The 22,495-nt window shown below is 40.7% G+C and overlaps 4 protein-coding genes across 4 annotated transcripts; 2 read left to right on the top strand and 2 right to left on the bottom strand.

The window, feature by feature from the left end:
• The first annotated feature begins 120 nt into the window (after window positions 1-120).
• hnf1a (HNF1 homeobox a) lies at window positions 121-6,483 on the top strand. Its single transcript, XM_085474454.1, has 10 exons — window positions 121-766; window positions 1,784-1,983; window positions 2,088-2,268; window positions 2,429-2,631; window positions 2,838-2,980; window positions 3,062-3,203; window positions 3,281-3,469; window positions 3,550-3,656; window positions 3,736-3,820; window positions 5,688-6,483. Exons 1-10 carry the CDS (start codon window positions 468-470, stop codon window positions 5,816-5,818), a joined length of 1,680 nt encoding a protein of 559 aa, XP_085330580.1. The 5' UTR covers window positions 121-467; the 3' UTR covers window positions 5,819-6,483.
• On the bottom strand, window positions 6,264-9,447 carry lg12h12orf43 (linkage group 12 C12orf43 homolog). The gene is made up of 6 exons (XM_085474455.1): window positions 9,293-9,447; window positions 8,959-8,989; window positions 7,314-7,412; window positions 7,133-7,215; window positions 6,960-7,047; window positions 6,264-6,868 (listed from the first exon to the last, which is right to left on the bottom strand). The coding sequence occupies exons 1-6, from the start codon at window positions 9,420-9,422 to the stop codon at window positions 6,523-6,525; spliced, it is 777 nt and encodes a 258-aa protein (XP_085330581.1). The 5' UTR covers window positions 9,423-9,447; the 3' UTR covers window positions 6,264-6,522.
• Window positions 9,448-10,624: 1,177 nt separating this feature from the next.
• On the bottom strand, window positions 10,625-16,455 carry unc119b (unc-119 lipid binding chaperone B). Its single transcript, XM_085474452.1, has 5 exons — window positions 16,221-16,455; window positions 13,677-13,790; window positions 13,075-13,183; window positions 12,809-12,981; window positions 10,625-12,724 (listed from the first exon to the last, which is right to left on the bottom strand). Exons 1-5 carry the CDS (start codon window positions 16,453-16,455, stop codon window positions 12,612-12,614), a joined length of 744 nt encoding a protein of 247 aa, XP_085330578.1. The 3' UTR covers window positions 10,625-12,611.
• A 177-nt stretch (window positions 16,456-16,632) lies between these two features.
• Window positions 16,633-20,247, top strand: pop5 (POP5 homolog, ribonuclease P/MRP subunit). The gene is made up of 5 exons (XM_085474453.1): window positions 16,633-16,935; window positions 17,012-17,154; window positions 17,429-17,578; window positions 19,347-19,430; window positions 19,687-20,247. The coding sequence occupies exons 1-5, from the start codon at window positions 16,916-16,918 to the stop codon at window positions 19,794-19,796; spliced, it is 507 nt and encodes a 168-aa protein (XP_085330579.1). The 5' UTR covers window positions 16,633-16,915; the 3' UTR covers window positions 19,797-20,247.
• The last annotated feature ends 2,248 nt before the right edge of the window (window positions 20,248-22,495 follow it).

Raw genomic sequence — 22,495 nt, 5'->3', positions numbered from 1 at the left:
AGCTATACGTAAAAAGCTCCCAACTTTCCAAGTCATGTTTTCCCCCCACTGTCTTATCAGTTTTCTGCTCTGAGAAGTAGACTGTGGACTCTGCCAGTGCAACACCCCTCATTTTTATTTATTGTTTTTAAGATGAACTTTGGTCCCTGCTGAGGACTGAGGGAGAAGGGACAAAGTTCACAGGGCGCACGTAAGGAGGAGGGGGTGAATAGGAGGAAGGTTAGATTAAAAGAAAATTGACCTTTGAAAGCAAAAACAACAAGTGAAAAGCTAAAACCGGACAGCTCTGGACACATCGGGAGGATTCAGCAAAGGAAAATGAAAGTTTACTTTCTCATGAGCTGAAGAGGGACTGCAGATATAAAATAATGCGGCCTGGCACTGGCTGTGTGGCTGTCGTTTGAGCGTGGTAGTGCACATGAGAGCAGTTTGTTTGCGAGGCAGTAGTGAGGTAAGACATAAGACTAATGGAGGTAGAGGAGAGGGCTGAGGCAGCCAAAGCGGGGCCGAGTCGTTTGACGGCCCTGCAGGAGCAGCTGATCTGGGCCCTGCTGGAATCTGGACTGTCCCGGGAGGTTCTGATCCAAGCCATGGGGGAACTGGAACGAAACAGGGCAAGTGCTGGCAACGAGAAGGGAGAAAGGGGGGATGGAGAGAGCTCAGAGGAGGGAGAAATGGATTTCCCGCCACCTATATTCCGAGAACTGGAGAAGCTCCCTCCAGAGGAGGTGTCCAAATTGAGGACTGAAGTCGAGCACCTACTGCAGTAAGTAGATCCTGGCACTTCTCTGGAAGCTTAATGGCAACAGCGACAATCATCCTAATGTCTCGGTAACTGCTATTCTCACTCAGCAGCTTTTCCAGTAGGACCCGGTCGGATAAATTCTGAAAATTGACAACATCCTTGCCACCGCTTCTGATTCTCCTCGTCTTTGTGTTACCTCCCGTGTGTCAAAACCACACACTTGAGAGTCGAAGCAATACTTTACGCATTTACCTGTTAACACCACTATTCCTATTGTCTTCTTACACTCTGTCCCCATGTCTTTACCAAATCCTCCCTCCTTGCCATGCTTCTCTGACTCTCTCTCTGCAGTCTGGCTCTTGGGCGAATATAAAGAGGGTTCCTCCTTTGCTAGTTACTAATTACCCACCCTCATCATTATTCCCTGACCATTTCTTAATAAATAAGCCAAGAGCCTGAGGTGAAGATTAATAGAGCAGAGCTAGTCATGTGAGACTGTGTTTGCGCAACGCATGAGTGATTTTTGTCCGTTCCGTTTTAAGGCCTGATCCTGAAAATATGGAACACAGACATATAAACATTGGACATTCTGTCATAAACATTAAATGTTTAAAAAAGTGGGGGAAAAGCTCGCTCTAAATAGGATTGTTAAAAAAAAAACCAACTAATTTTTGCCGATACCTTTACCAAAATGTTTGGAAGCTGTTTGAGACTTTCAAAATAATTTGGTGTGTCTTTAATGACGTTTTCAACTTGATAATTAGGAAGTGTTAAATTAGGCTTCATAAATCTTTTACATGTTTTCCATTCCAGTGATCTGAAAGGGCTGGACTTTGTTCCCCCGTGCTCTCTCTTATCTCTCTTTGTCAACAAACCTCTCTTTGTGTGGTCATATTTTACATCCCTACTGATGTGACAAACTGCCTGGTTAGCACTTCTACATATACTGGTATCTGTTAAGGAAAAGTCCACTAAATAAAAATGCACAAAACTATAAGGTGGGCCGTTTTTAAGCTCAGGTGTCTGTCTGTCTGACAGTGAGGATCCCTGGCATGTTGCAAAAATGGTAAAAAGCTACATGCAGCAGCATAACCTACCTCAGCGGGAGGTGGTGGAGTCCACGGGACTCAACCAGTCTCACCTCTCCCAGCACCTCAACAAAGGCACGCCCATGAAGAACCAAAAAAGAGCTTCTCTGTACACCTGGTATGTCAAGAAGCAGTGCGAGATCAGCCAGCGTGAGTACACAAGCCGTGCTGGAGCTCCAAGAGTGCAAAAATAAAAGAAAAATGTGAGGTGTTTAAAAACAACAACAAAAACCATGCTAACTTTTTAAATGTAGAATTTACCAATGCCAAACATGGCCTTGCAACTGTGAAGGACCAAGGGGAGGACACCAAGAAAGGACGGAGGAACAGGTTCAAGTGGGGTCCAGCATCCCTGCAGATCCTCTTCCACGCCTACGAACGACAGAAGAACCCGAGCAAGGAGGAAAGAGAGGGGCTGGTGGAGGAATGTAACAGGTGAGACGGGATTTTGATTTTGTGTTCATTTATCTTGTTTTTATAGGGTTGCTGTGATTGATCTAGATTCTTGGCATCTGATCATATATTTCTATAGATTTATAACAATTAACACTTGTAATAAAGATTGTAATAAAGAGAGTCTGATTTCCTCTTTCAGGGCAGAATGCCTCCAGAGGGGCGTGTCTCCCTCCCAGCTTGCTGGCCTCGGCTCTAACCTGGTCACTGAAGTCCGAGTGTACAACTGGTTCGCTAACCGTCGGAAAGAGGAGGCTTTTCGTCACAAACTGGCCCTCGACACGCCTTTCGGCAGTCAGACTGCCTCATCCTCCAACGCCAACCTTCCACCCAGTCCCGAGCACGGTAATAACCCATCCTCATGTATGGAAATTTGAGAGGGAAATCAGAATGGCTTAGAGACATGACTCTACTGGTTGTGCTGCTGGATGCTCATATTTACCTTTATTCTATTTAGACTTGGAGCAATCGACCAAAGTCAGCTGTGATGTGTGTAAACCACGAACCTTATAAATGTTCTGGGACTGACTGGATGATTGTTGTTTCCCCAGGTGTGAAATACAGCCAGCACATCCCATGCGACACTGTGAGCTCAGCCAGAGGCAGCGGAGGGGAGAGAGTGGGGCATCTCATGGTGAGTCCAGTCCAACTGGAACCAAGCCACACACTCCTCGAGACCCATAACCCCAAGCTGGTGAGAGCTCGTGTCCGGATCCCTCGTGGTTCAATATGCTAAATTACCAGCTGCCATCCTCATGCCATCCTCTGGTTTCAGGTGTCCAGCGGTGGGCCACTACCCCCAGTAAGCACTCTAACCTCCCTGCACAGTCTGTCTGCCTCACCTGCATCCTCACAGAGCCTCATCATGGCCTCAGTGCCCAGCGTCATGAGTCTGGGGGAGTCCTCCCTTCTCATTGGTAACATTGGTTCCCTTTATTTCCCATTTTGTAATAAGGGGAAAAATTCTCAGACCAACGTCAATGCTGTTTCACAGGTTTAGCCTCCACGCAACCTCAGACGGTGCCTGTCATAAACAACATGGGAGGCGGTTTCACAACCTTGCAGCCCATCTCATTCCAGCAGCAGCTTCACGCCTCTCCTCAGCCGCCAATACCACAGCAGCTTCAGAGTCACATGGCTGCCAGTCCGTTCATGGCAACCATGGCACAGCTGCCATGTCACAGTAAGACTGCAGTAACATGAAGACTAGAGCTCAACATGTCATCCCCGAGTAAAGATTCATTCATCTGTTTGTCGTTCCAGTGTACAGCAAATCGGATTCGCCCCAGTACCACCCGTCCAGTTTGCTCTCGCAAGCCATGGTCATCGCAGACAGCAGCAGCCTGACCAGCCTCACTGCTGTCAGACAGGTACTGGGACTGACCAGAGCTCAGTCTGTTCAGAGCATCTAGTTTTAAAACCTAAATCATTGATTTTTGTTTCGGGCAGATTCTGACCACAGACCCTGAGGAGCAGGAAGACGCACCTTTACAGGAAGACTCTCTAAACATGCAACCACACTCACCTGCACCAGGTACAAAGATGTAAACAGCATGTAAATGTAGGGACTGATAAAGGGATAGAGATTGATGATATGATGTTGACAGGAAAGTTGGATATATTGCAGGAGACCAGAGCTCTTTCTGTCACCTGGATTCACTGACAATCAGGAGAAACGGTCCCACGAGTTGATCAAGGGTTCATATGAAAGGGGTGATGTTGGCAGGGTCTGAGCAAACTGAAAGGGGCGTTTTACAAATCATGACTTCCACAAAAAAATGATTCACTGGAATTAAGACTGATTGTGCTATAAATCACCAGATTATCAATTTTCTGCAGCATTCATCTGATCCTTTTAATAACAGTCGTATTTATATTTATAGATCTTTAATCACCATTTGATACCTTTCTCATTCCTGTCACAATGTGATGCAGTTTGCACTTCATTCGGTGGGTTTAATAAGGCACGGCTTAACACACCGAACATTTAAAACTTATTCATCCAGCAGAATAAAACATGCTGCGAATAAAAGCATCAGTAAAAATGTGAAACTGAAACTCAAAACATAACCGGCTCCTGACAGTTCGAGTTTTATCCCTTCAGCTGGAGACTGGGTGCCGTTTACAGCTTGAGAGTAAAGACTAAATATAAAAATAGAATTCAACCTTAGTGGAAATTTGATATGAGGTCTTGAAAAAATAAAATTGTTGTAAAATTGTTTAGCGCCGACAGGAATAAAGTTGCATGTAAAAATCTATATTTACATATTCATTATTACCGATGCTCCATGAACTTGTTCATGCATGGAGATCTGCCTGATTCCAGGGATAGTGATGCTATTTTTGGGAGATTTGGTTGGTCAGGTGGTCCAGGTAAGGTTCACGGCATAAGATTAGATTAGATGAAACTTTATTAATCCCTTGGGTGGGTTACTTCGGGAAATTCAGTTTCCAGTAGCACAGCAGCGACAGAAGTTGCGTGTTACAGATACAATAATGGGGAATGAGAGTAAGGATATAAGCATAAGTTACCATGGCAAAAAGTGAACCAAATGCAGTACAGAACACCCAGAGTTAACCCTGAAGTTATCTGGATAAGCCAAAATCTGGCTTCATAGTACAGGCCTCAGGTGGAAGCAAACCAAGGCCATGAGTATTGGAGGTGGATTCAAGATGTTCTACCGTGCTGTAGACAGGAAGAAAAATGGATTAGGGGGTGATCCTAAAGGAAGATTATGTGAAGAGTGTCAGACAGGCTCACGAGTTTGAAGCTGGAAATCGAAGGGGTGATGCTAATGCTTTGGAGAAGATGGTTTTGACAAAATAACAGGAGGCCGAGCTGGTGTTAAGATTTTCATTGGGAGTGAGCAGGATGGACAAGATTAGACGCTGATTAGATGTTGAAGATGGAGCTGCCAGGGAGGAGGAAAAGACAAAGAGCACAAAGAAGGTTCATGGATGTAGCGAAGGAGGACGTGCAGAGGGTTGGTGTGACAGAGGAGGGTGCTAGAGGTGAGATGGAGGCATATGATCTGCTGTAGAAACCCCTAAAAGGAGCAGCTGAGAGGAGACCATGAAAGCAGACGACTGGTTCAAACACTGCACAAAGCCAAAAGCTGACATTTACCCATTACATGGTGCATAGAGCAAGGCTGGCTACGGCGCATAAGCCAACAGGGTGGTTAGCTAGTCCATCAGAGATGTTTCATTATTTACTTCTTATCATGTGTACATCAATTGACTGATATCAGCAACTCTTTTTTTACCTTCTACACCTTCACAGAAAAGAACCCAAAGATAATAGACTCTCAGATGTCTTTGTAGCCTGATCCTCATAAATGTCCCAACACAAACACTGTTTTCAAACAATCTGAAGCCTCTTTTCTTTTTTAAATTAACAGTTTCATCCGAGAGCCTCGAGCTGTATCCTTCCTCTCAGGCGACAGAAAGCCATCAATCTCACCTCCTCTCACCGTCTCCGACAGAAATCAGCTCCTACATCCCTGCACAAATGGTTTCCACAGCACAGTAAAAGAGTCTCCTGACTGTCAGCTGGATTCAGGAGTGAATCGGGACGTATGCCATGTAAGCTTGGGGCCAGTACTACAAAGCAAGTTCAAAATACCCAAAATACTGGCTTCATCCACCCCAAGATCAGCATTCAGAATAAGTAGTCACCCGAAAGCTGTTATGAACTTGATGCGTCAAACCAGGGTCTTTCCAATCTAGATCTGACCAATCAGAAACGTGGACAAGCAGTGCAACTAATTTTACAAAAGAAGATAAAACTACAGAAACAGAAACACGAGCAGGTAAGGTCTGCAGTGTAGGTTACCATGAAGATGTACCAAAGTAAGAAGCAGGTCGCCTTCGTAACACTGAAAACCCAGAGTTGCACCTGAGCGATGACACTGTTTGACTCAAACGTCAAACTGTCACTGAAACGAGGACACAGGAAATTCACTCGACACAGAAAATCAACGGAAGATTAACACTGACGTGTATTTTTTTATTCAAATATTTGTAAATGTTTTAGAATTTAAACAAAATGTAAACTGATCTGAAACTTGTCATCAGCATGTTACCTGCATTTTTTTAACTCACCTTGAAATATTTTCACTTTTTTGTTTTAACATCATTAATGACAAAGTAAAGACCAATCCCAGCTTTTGAATAAAAATATTTTAAATCTTTGAATTCACCGTGGCAGAAAGTCATTTAAAAAATAATTAAAAATCAGTGCAATGCTTCTTCCTCTGCGTTTTCTTCTTGCCTCTTCTTCTTCTTTTTCCGTTTTACTTTGACTTGCATGTGTTCCCGTTCTGAGTTTGTGAGCTCACCATTACTCTGAGCATCAGGAGTAGAATCTGAGTCCACCTGTTCCCCATCCTCCTGATTCTTCTTCTTCTTCTTCTTCTTAACGCGGCTCTCTTCTCCCTCTGTATCTTTCTTCTTCGTCTTTGTCATTTTTACCGAGCAAGGAGACTCCATCGAAGGGGGTGAGAGCACCAACGAGGGTAACAGATCTTTGACAGACACCGCTGCCTCTTTCAGCCTCATTTCCATCTCATCATCGCTGTCGCTGAAGGGCAGAGAGAGAAAGAATGTCATACGGAGGGAAATAAAAATGAATCAATAACACAAGGAAGAAAACATTAATAGAGATGAAGAACCTTGAGCTGGGAGCAGGCCGACGCCTTACGGGGGCGGGAGGATCTTCAGCTTTCTTTCCTGGGACTGATGTAGAAAACAGACGAAATCCTAGAAGAAGAAAACTGTCAGGTTTAAAGAGATGAACACAAGTTCCCATAGAAACAAAATCTTCTTAAAGAGCCAGAAACTTTACCTTCCTCCTCCTCCTCATCATCTTTGTTACATTTAGCTGGTTCTAAACAGGATGAAGTTTGAGGCTTTATCTCTGAAATACAACTGACAGGCAAATATAATGGTTAATAAGATAATCTTATGATTATCAATTATTATAAACAAAAGGGTTTTTTTTGTTTTTTTGTAGTCAGAGTCGTTACCTGTCAAGAAAGTGTCCTAACTTTCTGGCAACATGCGTCTGGAATCCTGGCGTGACCTGGAGCTCGTTGCCATCATGTTCATGGTCAGCGACAACGAGACTGTTATACAAAAAAACTTTATGAAGCTTATTTTATTTCTGACATTCATATAAAAAAACAAAACAAAAAACAGATACCTCTGTACTTGCCTACTGAGATAAAGGATCTACAGCCTTTTGCAAAAGTCTCGAGCCTCTGACTCTGAACTCTCAGGCAGATTTTTCTGCCCTTTCTTTCAGTAATCTGCAGGAATATTTCTCCAGGCTTCTTGGAGGACATTTAAAGCTTTTTGGATGTTTCTGCAAGATTCTCTCACACTCTTTCACTAATGTTATGGTCTGGCCTCAATCTACGACTGATAGTATCCCATTGTGTGTTTTCTTAATTATGTAAGTTTTACTTCATTGCCAATTTTGACAAGATCCCCAACACCACTGCCCAAAACCCCCAAATCCTCTGTATAGACACTCACTGCTGTACCTCTCTCCTGACCTCCTCCGTACATATTAACAATTATTTGAACAATAAAATTCAAATTTGGATTCTTCCCTCCATCAGATCTGTTGCCAACGATTTTCAGTCCAGTTCTTGTGTAATTTAGCATGGGTTCTTGATAGCCACACTTCCACTGAGACCATTTGTTATAAGGCTTCATGAACAACAGATGGATCAACAGAGGGGCATCACTCAGGTCAGGTCTTTGCTAAACGTTTTCCTGTTTTTAAGGGCATAACTTTCAGATACTGTTCATCTGTTGTAGATATTTTTAGTTCTCCATTTGTTTCATCTACTCGTATTTTTTAAAGACACGCTATGAACCATGCCAAGTTTTTGGCCAATAACTTTTTAGTAATCACTTTGTTGGCGTAAAAATATTATTTTGTGGCTGCCAAACTGTGTTTTCTTGGGGATTTTTCATAGTTTCAACTAAAGAAATGGTAACAAGTAATGTGTTTTTGTGACAGGCTGCTATTAAAGTGCCTAAAGACACAATGTTGTGTTAATCAGTGTTAAGTGGCTCAACAAACAAACAAGGAAAGACAACATTCCTTTGAAAATGATCAGGCACAATGACTGAACTGAAAGTGAGTGAAAAAGTAACCGATGTCCAAAGAAACACTGAAAGACCTTCTGAAAAGCCCGAAGAACTATTGCTCAAGACTACTTTAAACAATTCTAAGCAAAATATAAAGAAATCAGGGTTGGTTCGAGTTAAAAACATTAACTTGAACCAACAAATTATTATTACGCAATGCGAGATTAATTTGCAGAACAGATGGATAGTCATAGCTTACAAAAACTAATTTTAAGTACATCTGGGTTTTTTTTTTTTTTTCACATTAATTGAATCTAATATCATTACAATTTACTGCTCACATTGGAAAGACACAAAGTTCACATACAGAGCTTTTGTGCGTGAAACAACATCTTTGTGGGTCAAACAACCAAATCTGGAAATACTCTAAACCTTTCATACATTTTCCCTCCTGTGCAATAGTGAAAGGAACAACAATGTATTCTGTTGGAACATTGAAGCAGTTTGCACACTTGGACGGATATTTAACACTAAAAGAAGCAAATGGATATTTTAAAAGGTAACACTTACCGCTTTGACTCTTTCACACTGGCATCCGCATCTTAAAACACAGAGAGTTAGTGTCTTTAACAGAGCTACACTGCAGCTGATTAAACCCGCGCACTGTGTTGATTTAGCAATCTCAGGGGCTAGCTAAAGCTGCGCTATGCTCTTAGAGTCTTACCGTAATGTTTATTTGTAACCAATTAAATAAATTTCATTAGAAAATGTTACTGACCGACAGCTCTTTATGCATGGACTATAAATATTGTGGAAACTTCTCCGGGGTACCTGTTGGGAACGGCTAGCGGTGCACGTATGCTAGCTTGGCCCCTCGGTTCAAACAGAGGAGGCAAACACTAACCTTTGCTTTTGACAGCCTTCGTCTCCCAAACCGCCTCCTGACATCTTTTAAGTACTTCGTCGTCACTGCTGCTGGAGTCGTCCGAAACCCCAACCATCTTTTTAACGGGGGCCGCCATGATGAAACACATGTGCAGCTACTAGTGTTGTGTTTTCAGCAGAGGATTCTGGGTAATGTATTTTGTTACCCAGGTGAGAAAAAACCCCAAAGCGTTCTCAGACTCATCACTACTTTCATTCCGTTTTAAGAAACGGTGGTAAATCAAGGTTAAATATTATTTTCAAATTACTTTTCAAATGGAAATCAGAGTTACATTTCTGGGTCCTGTTTTCTTCCTTTTTCCTAGAGTCACTATCAAAACTATTCAGTGGGTCATGGCATGTTTGGGGTTTTATGAGGTGTGTTTATTTTTGTCTCAATATTTGGGAATTCTGTGCAGACCCACATTAAGTAGGACACATGGTCACTCTAACTTGGACAGGTCTCACAAGCACATCACCTTGTATGCATTTTGTTCAGCAAACTTACAATGTGATATTCAAGTTTCAAGGTGGAAAAACAACATCCCTTATAACTCATTTATATTGAGACTAAGAGAGAGACTAGTCTTGGCACACCTCAGAACAAATGTGAAAACATCACTTTACCCTGCAGGTTGCATAGAACTTAATCATGTATCATGTAGTGGATAAATCGACAACATGATACAGAGAGTTTACTGCAATTTAGACAAAGCTGCTCCTTTAATTTCTCAAGTGCAATTAACACGACTCAGAAAGAGAAGCTCCAGGAAATGTCAGTAAGCATATCCACCATCAGTAATCTAGCATGGATTAGTGACAATCTGACAAGAGAGGTTGCGATATGTGAGACTGGGCAGTGCTGTGTCTGATTTGGTGATGTGCAGTATAGGAGCTCCACAGAGGACTTTGTCATTGCTCATATTTCAGACTTTCAGTACAACCCTGTGATGCCACCTACAAAGACTGTGCAGTGTTTAGCTCTAGTAGTGATGGCAGCAGGGGGGGGGGAGTACAGAGCACTACTTGATGATTTCATAGAGTGATCTGGAAGGAACTGTCTCCTGAATGTGAATAAAACCAGAGAGATGGTGATGGGCTTAGCATCTGCCCTACTGGAGCACGGGCACTTTCTCTAACAGACTGATTCAGCTCTACTGCCAAGAGGACAGAAACAGTTAAACTTTCCCACCACATGTTATGATCTCTTGTAACACAATACATCTGCCTGGCACAGAGACATCTGTCAGATATTAATAAAATATTAATTTTAAAGAATTTCCAAAACATAGGGTAAATAAAGTACTTTCCATCTCATTCATTCACCCATTTTTTTATTTATTTACAACAAATTGGATAAGATGAACATTAGCAAAATTAGCCAATATAAAAACTGGTGACCATGCAGCAGGTGACAGAGTCCAACATAGGAAAAAAAGAGAAGGGCACAGTTGACAAAAGGGTGCCTAATGTGATATCCCATTTGTTGTGGGTATTAACGGACTGCATAATATGTTGTCACTGACTCTTCCTCACTGTAATCATCCTGTTTTATAGAAGGTAATGCTACAAGAATACAGAAAAAGAACATCAGGAGGCAATTTTACATCCCTTCAGCTTTCTGCCACGAGTGGACAAGAAAAGGAGACTTCTGCACATTAAAGGTGAAAAAAAAAAAAAACTGGATTCAAGGCACATAGAGTCAATAACAGTACAGTAGGAAGAAGTCCTGATGTGTGTATGCATGACTGAAATGCAAATTAACAAATACACTTTAAACAACCATTTGCAAGGTTTCATTACTATCTCCTGCCTTGCAGGTTTTCATTTCAGTAACATAAATTCAAACAAAACCCAACTATGAAGAGAAATCCACGTTTCACCTGGAAATCACTCTGCAAGTGGAGCCCAATTTCAAACTCTTAACTGCTGCCGTTTTGAATAAATTACAGACAACTTTTCAGCATAATGCAATTCAGAGCATCACAGTAAGTAAGGTATTCCTTCTAGCAGGACTGGCATCACATGAAATTGTGCACACTGGAAAACTGGTGTAAAATTTGAAAAAGACATTCGTATACAGATGGGTTAAAATTTGCACAGTCACCAGTATCATCGGTCAAACAGGTCAATGACTGCATCTACCCCAGTGCCTCATTAAAAATAGATCCAACTACCAAGTTACCTCCCTCTGTACTGTCAAGTTGTGTGCTACTGTGGTATTTCATTAGTAAACTGAGAAGGCAATCTCAAAGGAGAAGAGCGTACTAACAGTTCAATAGGTATACCACATGTTTGGCCAAACGCTGCTAAAGAGTGGGATTCACAGCACTGCTGTGACAAATAAACAAAGGATGAAAGAACTATGCAATTGTACAAAGAAGGCAGAAAAACACTTCTAAACATGGACGGCACATAAAAGAAAAACATTTAAAGTCTAGTAACTAGATCTATCCCACAGTTTTCATAGAACAAAGACATGGGAAAACTTTTGTTATAACAATCTAACCGATTGTAGCAGAATGAACATTACACCTGGAATTATTTAAAAAAACAACAACAAACAAACAAAAACAAAACAGGAAAAGGGAGAAGACCATTTTCGAATTAAGGGATATTCTACCAAAGAAGAAACTGGTCATCTTGTACTTCATAAAACGGACACCAAGCTTAAATATCTGACAAACAGTAGCAACTGCTCTCAACTCACATCTGAGGAAGAATCAAACAAATACTAATGCTACATCTATTGATAAAACAAGACCGAAACACCTACATAATGCTTGTTTTTCCATAAAGGAAACACAATTGTCACTTGCAAAAGGTAGTTCAGCTCAAAAATAAACAAACTTATTACATCAGTAATTAAATGAAAAACTAACGTAGTCTACAGATGTTACCACTATAGATGTGTTACTCAAAACTGTCCCTTTCCAGCAGAGACAGCAGGAAATTAAGGCAAAAGTGTTCAAGCAGTTACATTACACATGTATGACAATCCAAAAGGAGAACAGAAAGGTTTCAGTCAGATATAACAGCGAAATACTGAATTAAACATTCTCTCGGACTCCCAGAAACTGAGCTCTGTTCGGTACTGATGAATTGATCCATGATTTCATATGAAGGCAGATATGGTTGGGTTTTTTCCTGCTTCTGTTCCTTTTTTTAAACTATGGTGCTTTATTCCGATAAAGAGTGAATACTTCTGTCTCTGCCCCATTTATTGAGGGGCACAATCCAGAAAATCGGTCTCCTGGGAGCTACTGCATCCTTTTTAAACACGCCCCCCCCTTCAGGTATTACAGACCACCATTGTAGGCATAGTCTGCTTTGTTGTGCATGATGAGTTTATTATCCACAAAGTAGAAACTGTCTGATCTGGTCTCATAAGGGTGTGCCACCATTTGACGAACTAGAAAAGGAGAAGAGCACACCATCAATTAAGAAATAAAGATATACAGATCTGGTAATATGAACAAAAAGGAGCAGAACTTACTGAGGTCGTCAGGAAGCTGCGGGAACTCGTAAATGTGTTCACATGTGTTGCAGCTGTTAGGAATGCAAAAACCGAAGTCAAAGTCGAAATTCTTCAGAAGGCGTCCCTGAAAGTAATGCCGCTCAATCATACGGAAGCTGTTAATGGGGCGGTCACCCACTGTGAACTCCACTCTGCAGAGAGGGGAAAAGAGACAAATTAAGAAACTAAATAGACACCCGAGGCTGATCGTGATGCAGTCACACTGTTGTAGTCCATTTACTCACGTCGCACCAACCGTGCGGAGTTTTAGGAAGGCTGGTGTAAACTGGTATCTGACAAAACGCCCCGCACTGGTGTCTGGATCGCCACCCTCCTCTTCACTCTCCACGGGTCCTGACACAGAAGACTAATTCAGCTGACTGGCATACATGCTTTACTGTAGTGCTTGAAATATACATAGGGTGTCTCTTTTCAAGTTATGATCATCCATCAAAAGGCTCTGATACAACTGAATGAGCACAGTTTGAGATGGTGGCGTCAAATCAAATCGGCATTTAAAGAAACAAACAAAAATCTAAATACATGCAGAGGATGCGTTACTAGTGAAAAGGGGAAGCAATAGTGCTTAATCATGGGTCCTTCTTTTTAGACTTCATGTGTTTTGATAGATTTACATTTGAGATAAAAGTAAGGATACCAATACACAGCTGGGCTGCAGCTCTCGTGCTTGGTGACAATTCATCTTTTTAAATGCATGATAACTAAACAGCTTTAACATGTTTGCATGGATGTATGATCATTTCTGTTATTCATTCAGGTGTGTTCTATATTTTTAAACAATTTTAAGCTTGGTAACATGCAGGCAAATTTTGAATGTATCACTTACCGCTGTTAGGAGGTTTGGCGATTTCAAAGAGCACTGTTCCTGTCTCAAGATCTCTGATTTTGAAACGTGTGAAGTCAATGTTGTAGATATTATCTTCAGGTCTGCAAAGATAGTCTGGAATGTGGAAGGGAAAAAAAGCAAGTTAAGCCAAGACAATCAACTTATGCAGTAAATGTGAGGGAGTTTAACCCTCTGCAGTCAAAGTGATCGTGTTTAGTAACACTGATGTTAACTTTTGCCTTGTTCCAGAGTGGGGTAAACAGACTTTTGGAGAAAAAAAATGTAAATAGTTTTTGATGTGTGACAGTTTGAATGGTTATTTAATTTCATTGCTGATTGACAAGATTTGGTGAAAAATTTAATGAGAAAAAAAAAAAAGCACATTCTCATTGCCTAGAATTAAGATTAGTGTTATCACTGTTTGTGAGCTTAGACGTCAACTAGCAAACAACTACTAGAAAATAGAGGTCCCCTTATTTAAATTCTTCTGTATTGAGGTTTCTCATTTGATGTCATGTTCACATTTTAAGAGATTTATCCGCCTCATTGGATGTGATTACAAGCTATGTTTGCTAAATTGGATGCAAAGAAGGTGCTGCACCAAAAACCTCCTAGTGATTGCTTTGGTTTCTAGCAGACTGTCATAGCTGCCTGACGTTTTTCAAATTTGTCTGCAAACACTTGCAAACTACTAGCAAAGCAGTAGTAAAAGTATGACGCAAATGGAAATGGAGACGATTGGATTTCAAAGTAAAAGCATGTGGCTCTGGAGGCAATTTGGATTGGACTTTTTTCAGTTTTACTACAGCTCAGAGAGAACCCGACCGTTGCTTGCAAGGCCTCAATGATCAGTCTCTTGGTATGTGTGACTGGGGCTTTAGTAATTACTTAATCAGATACTACCACCAACCTCCAGCAACAGATCAGGGAATACCATTTTTTCACATCATGACTGGAGTCTGCATTGTCACCATGATTGTCACACATCCAAAATAGTGAACACGTTAACGACATGTGGTTGCGCAACTGAAAAACCTCAATATAACAACTTTGTGAAAGTCACACAACTGTTTGGAGCACAAAGACTGACCTTTACTTAGAGAACTGAGACAGCACTTAAGGAGCAGTCAGGCTTTCAGTATCTGTTTTTCTGGCTCCTGCAAACTTCAGTAATGGTGACTAATGCTATAGAAAAAGGTTCTAGTGTTCAAACAATGGCAGTGAGATAGAGCAGAAGTAATGTCATTGTTGTCTGGGTGAGAAAAAAGCTAAAAAACAACATTAGTCACTAGCTGCAGCTGTAGTCAACTGGGTGTCCGATGACAAACCATGGGATAGGGTTCAAGCAGGTTACTACATGGGTGAAGGTGATGACGGTTAGGGGAGAAAATGAAAGAAGCCAGCAATCCAAATGAATTACTCATTAAATAACTGTGTGGGAAGTTGGTCCTTTATATTGATGAACACACAACAGGCACCATAACATTCAGAATTTGTTCCAAATAAGACATGACCTGGGAGAGGAATCCTTATGTTTAGGAAGCCGGTAGTAAGGACTAATGTAAAATATCACAGCATTACAGTGTGTGGAACAACTGCACAGACGAACAAAAAAAAAAAGCACATCAATACATAATTACACAAGTTTGTTCAAAACAACAAACTGCATAAATATAGGAAATGCTCCTCCCAGAGATCGAGTTGTCTCCTTATGTTCTAATGAAGCCTTGTCTTAATTTTCTTTTTTAAAAATCAAGGCAGGAAACCCAAGCTGAATGTATTCAGTAAGATTCTCCTTTTTGTGAAAAAGGAGTACAGCCCGAGAAACGTAAACTTCTACCTACTGCTGTTCAGGTACAGTATCTACATTATATGTAGAATTTAAGATTATTTCATATCGTTTTTACATACTGTACATAAAGCCAAAGTGTTGTAATTACACTTCCCACTTTGTTTTTGTTTTCTTAATATGAAATCATCCACTTGTGTATACTTTACACATAATAAACTAAAATCAAAACAAAGGTTCAACTGATCATTAACTCATTAACAGCCGTGTCAGAACCGAAACTGTGTGCTTTATAATAACTTACTTAATAAACGTGGGTGAGTAGAAGATTCTAAACCTAAAAGTTTAGTCACTACACCTCCAATTGGGAAGAAATGAGAAGAAACACAACAGTACACGTATCTGCCAAACACACTTACTAAAACAAGTTGTTAAGATAATAATAGGCTTTTAGCTGTTTGACCTCCCCAAGCCAGCGTGGGGTGCCCTAAACAATGCTCGCTTTGGGGCTTCAAAGTCCTACTTGCACCCTTGCAAAACCCCCAAAACCCCCAATGAACCCGTGCTCGCAGAATCACCAAAGTAACACATGTAGTATTTACCTTATGAACACATTTAGAAAACGTACCCTTTGGTCGACTGCTCTCAAACTTCTTTTCTTAACGTTAGCCACAATTAGCATAGTGCGTAGCTAGTTAGGCGATCAAATTTCGCCGCTTTCAGCAATGCGCAACTTTACGTTGCCATAACGTTACCTTCCGTAACAGCCCGGAGCCCGAGGACATGGTCCGGGGTGATATCTCTTCCTAGAGCCCGGAGTTCATCCTCTGTGACCACAGGCCACTTCTCCGTTTGGCTGCGCCTCGACTTCAGCTTCTTCAGCATTCCTCCGCCACTCTTTCTGTCCCTGTGGTTGCTCTCCGTGCCGGTGTCTGCGTCCTTCGGGCCCTTGCTGACTGTTTGTAAAGGTTTGTTTCGGGAACCGTTCATTTCGGACAGCGCGGCAACAATGAAATGAGGAGCGGAGCCTATGAATTTGGGAGCGATTTAACAAACTAGGAGGTAATCTCAAGATGGCGTGAAACGTGTTAGGGAGATGGTAACGCGAGGTTGTGATTGGCTAAGATCGATGGAGGTTGCCATAGTTACCCCAGGGGTGTGAATGGTTTAATTTCCGGGCCTTTCCGTTTCCTTATGAGCTGCTTGCGTTGTTTAGCTTTTAACACACTGGAGTGATCTGATTTGACGACCGTTTTATCTTTTCTGAAAGCCACCTATCTACCAGTTCTTCCGCTTTTGAAATATATTACCCTTTAATTTTTTTTGTTCGGATGTGTTGTTGGGCCCATGAAAGTGTCGAATATACATTACATCTTTCCAGCGTGTGGCGCTAGTGCGCTTGTCCGAGTTTTGTTGACGGAAGTTCCGACGGAAGTAGAGTAAAGCAGCGATGGTGCGGCTGAAGTCGAGGTAAAACGTGCCATTCGTATACTGTTTCCTCTAGCGTGTGTGCTCCTAGTTTCTGACGCTACATATTCTACCGCAGGTATTTACTATGCGAAGTCAACGTGTCGGACAGGAGCCAGCTGTTGCTGCTCGACGACCGAGCAATTATGGTGGCAGTGAAGGCAGCGGTAGCCCGCACACATGGGGACTATGGGGCCGCTATGTGTAGCATTAGATTTTGTGGTAAGAAGTTTTAGATACTTTCCAAGGATCAAGCGACAACACTTGAAAATACCAGTGAAAGTTGTTCAAATAAGCATCAGCACTAAAGTAAATTTTAAAATGTATTTAGCTGTTCGTAATGTTTGCCTGTGGAAGCTGGTCAAGCAAAGTTAAACGAAATAATAATAGTCCCAGCCCTTTGGCTTCTGGGGTGACGACATTCTTCTTGACATCGTGCTAATGTTGCTGGAATGTCGTTTGACTTTTAATTTTTTTGTCTTTTCCCCCCTTTTAGTTAAATATCTGAACGCTCACACTGGAATAGTATTTCTACGTTTTCCCAAAAGGTGTTACAAACTCCTGTGGTCTGCATTGCCTTTCATTACCAGTATTGAAACTCGTGGGCAAAAAATTCCCTGCTTTCTAAACTGTTTGCATGTAGGAGGTAAGAAAAAACTGTAAACTAATATTCCAGAATGAAAAATACATACAGTACTGTGCAAAGGTGTTGAGCCACTCATTGTTTCTTCAAAAAATCTGAAATAGTTACACTGATTTATTGAAAAGTGTGCAATCATAAATTTAAATACTGCATATAGGGCAAAAACAGAGTTTGTACAATTCAAATGAGTTTGAAAATCAATACAGGGTTTGACCACCTTTATTGTTCAACACAGTCTGAACTATCTGTCATTTCATTAAGTAGTCTTCAGGAATAGTTCTCCAGGCTTCTTCATGCACATCCAAAGCTGTTCTTTGGTTGTTGGCTGCCTATTTTTCCTTTCTTTGTCAAGGTGATCCCACACTGCTTCAATGATGTTGACTGGAGGTCAGTCCATGACTTGTTTTTTTGTTTTTTTTTGTTTTGTTTTAATCCAGGTATGATTTTACTGCACCGGCAATGTGTTTGAGATCGTTGATCACGAGGAAGACACTTTCCAGATGGTATTGCATGGTTTATCAAAATCTAATGCTTAATCTCCTGTGTTCAGAAGATCCCTCACACCACAAACCAAGATAGACTCCATCATGTTTTACAGATGGCTGTAGACACTCACTGTTGTACCCCTCTCCTAACCTCCTCTGTACTTATTGGAGACAGTTTGGGGGGAAAAAAATCTACGTTTGATTCATCACTCCATAAGACCTGTTGCCACTGACTTTCAGTTCGTGTGTAAGTTGACAGACTTCTGGTTGTTTCCCTTCATTAAGAACTGCTTCTTGACAGCCACTCTTCCACTTAAATCATTTCTAATGAGGCAGTGAACAGTAGGTGCATCAGCTGAAGGTTCAGATGCATCTTTCAGATTCTGTGTGAGGTCTTTGCTGGATTTTTTTTTTTACTATTTCTTAAGGACATGACTTTCATATACAGCAGATAGTTAATCTGCTGTAGATAGTCTTTTAGGTGTGCCACTTCCTTTTTTTGTCACCCAGTTCTCTCAGTTTTTTAACAATGGACTGCAGACCATGCTGAGATATACCTAGTTTCCATCTTACAACTCTTTAGGAATCGTCCTCTTAGTGGAAAAAATACTATTTCCCACCCGTCACATTGTTATCGTTGGTATTTTTTCATAGATTAAACAGAAGAAGTGGAAGCAAATTATGTACAGTTTAAAACTGGTTCTTTGCTAAGTTAACATTTATGTGTACGCCACTGGTGAATACCTTGAGTTAAGTGCTGTGGTGTGAATGAGACACGGCGGGTCCAGAGATCACAGTTTTGAGCCATTTTATTCATTCCAGCTGCAGCTCTCGGCTGTCAGCCATACATGCATCACACCACAAAAACTCACAACAAACCCCAGTTCCCCATGTTTTAAACTCGGCGGGCATGATTACGGATACCATGCAGGTGCATCCGCACGGCCCCGCAGACAACGCCCCACCACAAGTGCTTTTTTTTTAATACTTGAATGAATCATCAGTCGGGGTTAAGAAACAAATAAGCATTGCTCTGAAAATGGTCAGGTAGAAAGACTGAATTCACAATAAGTGAAAAAGCAACCAAGAAAAGCCAACAACAAAAAACTTTGAAAGACCTTCAGAAAGCCTGGAAAATTATTGCTCACGACGATTTTAAACAATTATAAGGAGGTCTGGCTCCTTGGAAGGAAAATAGAAAGAAATTAGGGGTTGCTCAAGACTTTTGCACAGAACCATACATTTTAACTACATATAATTTAAGGTGAGTTTTTTGTTTGTTTCAGGGACAATTAGAACATGTCAGAAGTTTCTGATCCGATACAACACCCAGCAGCTCCATCGAATGCTGCCTAAATGTAAAAGCGAAGGTAAAGAATTGATTTGAACACTAAATTTTGCAGTTTTGGTCAGTGTGTTTCTTAACACTACACTAATATTATCCTCATAAAGTTGTAATGTTCTACATTTTAACTTTCGTCTTAAATCATATAGGATGTGATCAAGCTCTTCAGTTGTAGATCTTGTAGTTCACTGAAGACAACAAACATTTGATCTTGGGACAACAAACACAAAATGAACAAAAAAAAATGCAATTTGACGGAGTTCTCCTCGTTTCATTTGCAGAAGAAAAACGGCAGGTTCGCAAAGCAATTCTAAGCTGTTCCCTAACAGAAAGCAAGGAAGCATTTGAAGAGGATTCAGAGAGTGAGGAGGAAGAGGAAGAAGAGGAGTGACTTGACTACATGCTGGGGCCTGTGCTCAGGTTCAAGTAGGATGCCTGGTTGTGCTTGTTTTTTGTTGTGACTGAAAGAGAAGTCTGTATGAAGCATTTGAAGAAATAGATTCACAACTGCAAGAATACCTTGCAGCAGGTTCTCAGTGCTTTTGTTACTTTTAACCCCTCCACCTCCTTTAGATAATTCTCTGCACTGGAGGGACGGTTTACATGGATAACTTTGGGTTGCAGAGTGGTCTGATGGACTGTCTTGAGTGTCTTTCATCAGCAAAGTCATGTGTTTGATCACATGATCATAAGTTAGATAGTTAAATAAAACTGCATTTACACAGTGCGACACAGTACTATGCTCTCCTTCTGAAGAGTCAGACATTTAATTTTGTGTGTTTAATTTGTATTGGTTCCTTTTTTGTCATATTTGTAAATTAAAGCCATAGTTTGAAGATACAGTGTTTGTGATGCTGTTCCATGTACTTCACATGCTCACATAGACCATCTGGGTCATATAGGCAATCAAATACGCACTTTCATAATTTTATTAAGAATATACCATTCATTATATAGAAAGATGTTCTGTAGTACGTATACAAAATTATGGATACAGATACATACAGCAGGCTGTATGTAAATCATGACATCACCCACTGGTTAGTGACGTCCAGAAAGATATACTACAAAAGTTCAACACAATGCTTTGCATTAGCTAAAAACCGCAGTGGAAGAGATCGGGTATCACAATGATGGCTATCAGCTGTCTAGGTTAAGGTGCGTTTTCTGCCTCGGGCTCTGTGCAAACTTAAAAAGGTGCATTCAATGTGTCGTGACGGTGCACAAAATGATCCCTGTGAGCGCCGCCTATTCTAAAAAGAGATGTGGTCAGATGATGATGATGGGGGAAAAATAGTGATAAAATGTAAAAGAACATGAAAAATACAGTAAAATACAAGACTTGCAAAAACAATGAGCTTAATGCTGCAGAAAATTGTTAGGTTTGAAATTTAGTGCACAGAGAGGTAGATTAACCTCCTAGGACCTGGCGTCCACATATGTGGACATCACATTTTGGGTTATTTAGACCAAAATACTCAATTTTGCTCTACAAGGGCCTGATATCCACTTACGAGGACATTATACTGCTACTGTTCTATCGAAATTTTAAACGAATATCCTCGTATGTGGCTCTCATTTTTCTTAGAAACAAAAATTAGGTAAAAAAAATAATAATCTGGTAATTCGTTGTTTTTACATTCATCAGGTCCCAAGCAGCCCAAATATCAAAGAGAAATTAAAAATGCATGTCGTGGAAGAGTTCAGGTCTTAGGAGGTTAAACATTTTAATTTGAGTTCATTATTTTGATCCTGAGTACGCTCTCTGCCCTGCTGTTTATTTCGAAGGTGACGGCTGCAAGTTAGAGCTCTGAAGCTTAAAACTGGATCTATTTAAAAATAAAAGTTTCCATTGCCTGATGAAGAAAACACGAAGACTAGACTGAACAGGTATTCTTGGTGTGTGTTCTGTGTTCTAGTAGCTGCAATTTCAGCAGCGCAAAGGTCATCTTAGTGTTTTGAAGAGCGAGTGCTGGGGCTGAATGCAAACTGTGGACGGAGCATGCTGTTAGGCTAATGCCTTGTAACTGGTAAGTCATTAACCAGTGAACAAGCCTGGGCTAAATATCCAACTCCAAAACTGACCATGACTTATAAAATTAACTTATTGTTTCCTAAATCTTAGTTTCTACATTTATGGTCTTATGAGGTGAGGCCCCCACTTTTACCCCTGTGCAGTATCCAAGCTGCATACTTAGATTTGTAGACAAGGTCTTCCTGTGATCCCATGTACCCATCTGAAAACTAGAAGGGTTTTGTACATTGAAAATCTTAATGCCAAAACTTTGTGGCATTAAACACTTAAACTAAACTTTTCAGACAGGCATTTGGGTAATGTTTTTGGGTTCTGGTTTATTTTACTTGGTTAATGTGTCTTCATTTTAAAATTTAACTTTTTTGGAGAGGGGCAGAAACAAAGGCTATGACTAGTTTGAGGCCCTAGTTAAATTGAGGGTCTGCACCAAGGCCCAGTATAAAGGTAACACCAATTATTTACACCATCTGGCTCAGCTACTCCAGCTGACTCCATTAAAAAAAAAGAACCCAAAACAAACAAACTATTTAAAAAACACGAAGTATGAAGAAAACAAAAGTATACTAAACTTATTTTATCACCCCAAATCCAATAAACTAATCCTAATCTGACATGGACGTTATTACTACGTCTCCCATGATCCCTCGCACGGGCCTCTTTACTAAACAATAGTGATGGGATTTCCCCCTCTTTTTTTTGAGAACCGGCTCTTTTGGCTCAACTCACTAAAAAGAGCCGGCTCTTTTGGCTCCCAACCGGATCTTCAGGTTGTTTTGTTGCTTTAATTAATTTATTATTAACAATAATATAAAATTGTGCACAAAATGAATTCCTAATGTAAAAAAAACCCTGTGGTTTTATTTATATATGTTTATATATAAATATATATGGTGGCCCCTAGAGACAAAGCACGTACAAACTCCAAAGCAAGTACAAACTCCAAAACACATTTCTAGCGTTAACTGAATTTCCAAAACAGAGCTACCTAGATCACTTAAATTACACAATTGAAAGCATATGTGTATTGTTTGTGTATTTATACACAAGCACTCATA

The sequence above is a fragment of the Copadichromis virginalis genome, linkage group LG12 (assembly GCF_057382275.1).
Source record: "Copadichromis virginalis isolate Kocher_CV1m ecotype Utaka linkage group LG12, C_Virginalis_male_GT1.1, whole genome shotgun sequence".
Classification (NCBI taxonomy): Eukaryota; Metazoa; Chordata; class Actinopteri; order Cichliformes; family Cichlidae; genus Copadichromis; species Copadichromis virginalis.
The sequence above is the reverse complement of the archived record's forward strand: the minus strand, read 5'-3'. Positions and strand labels throughout refer to the sequence as shown.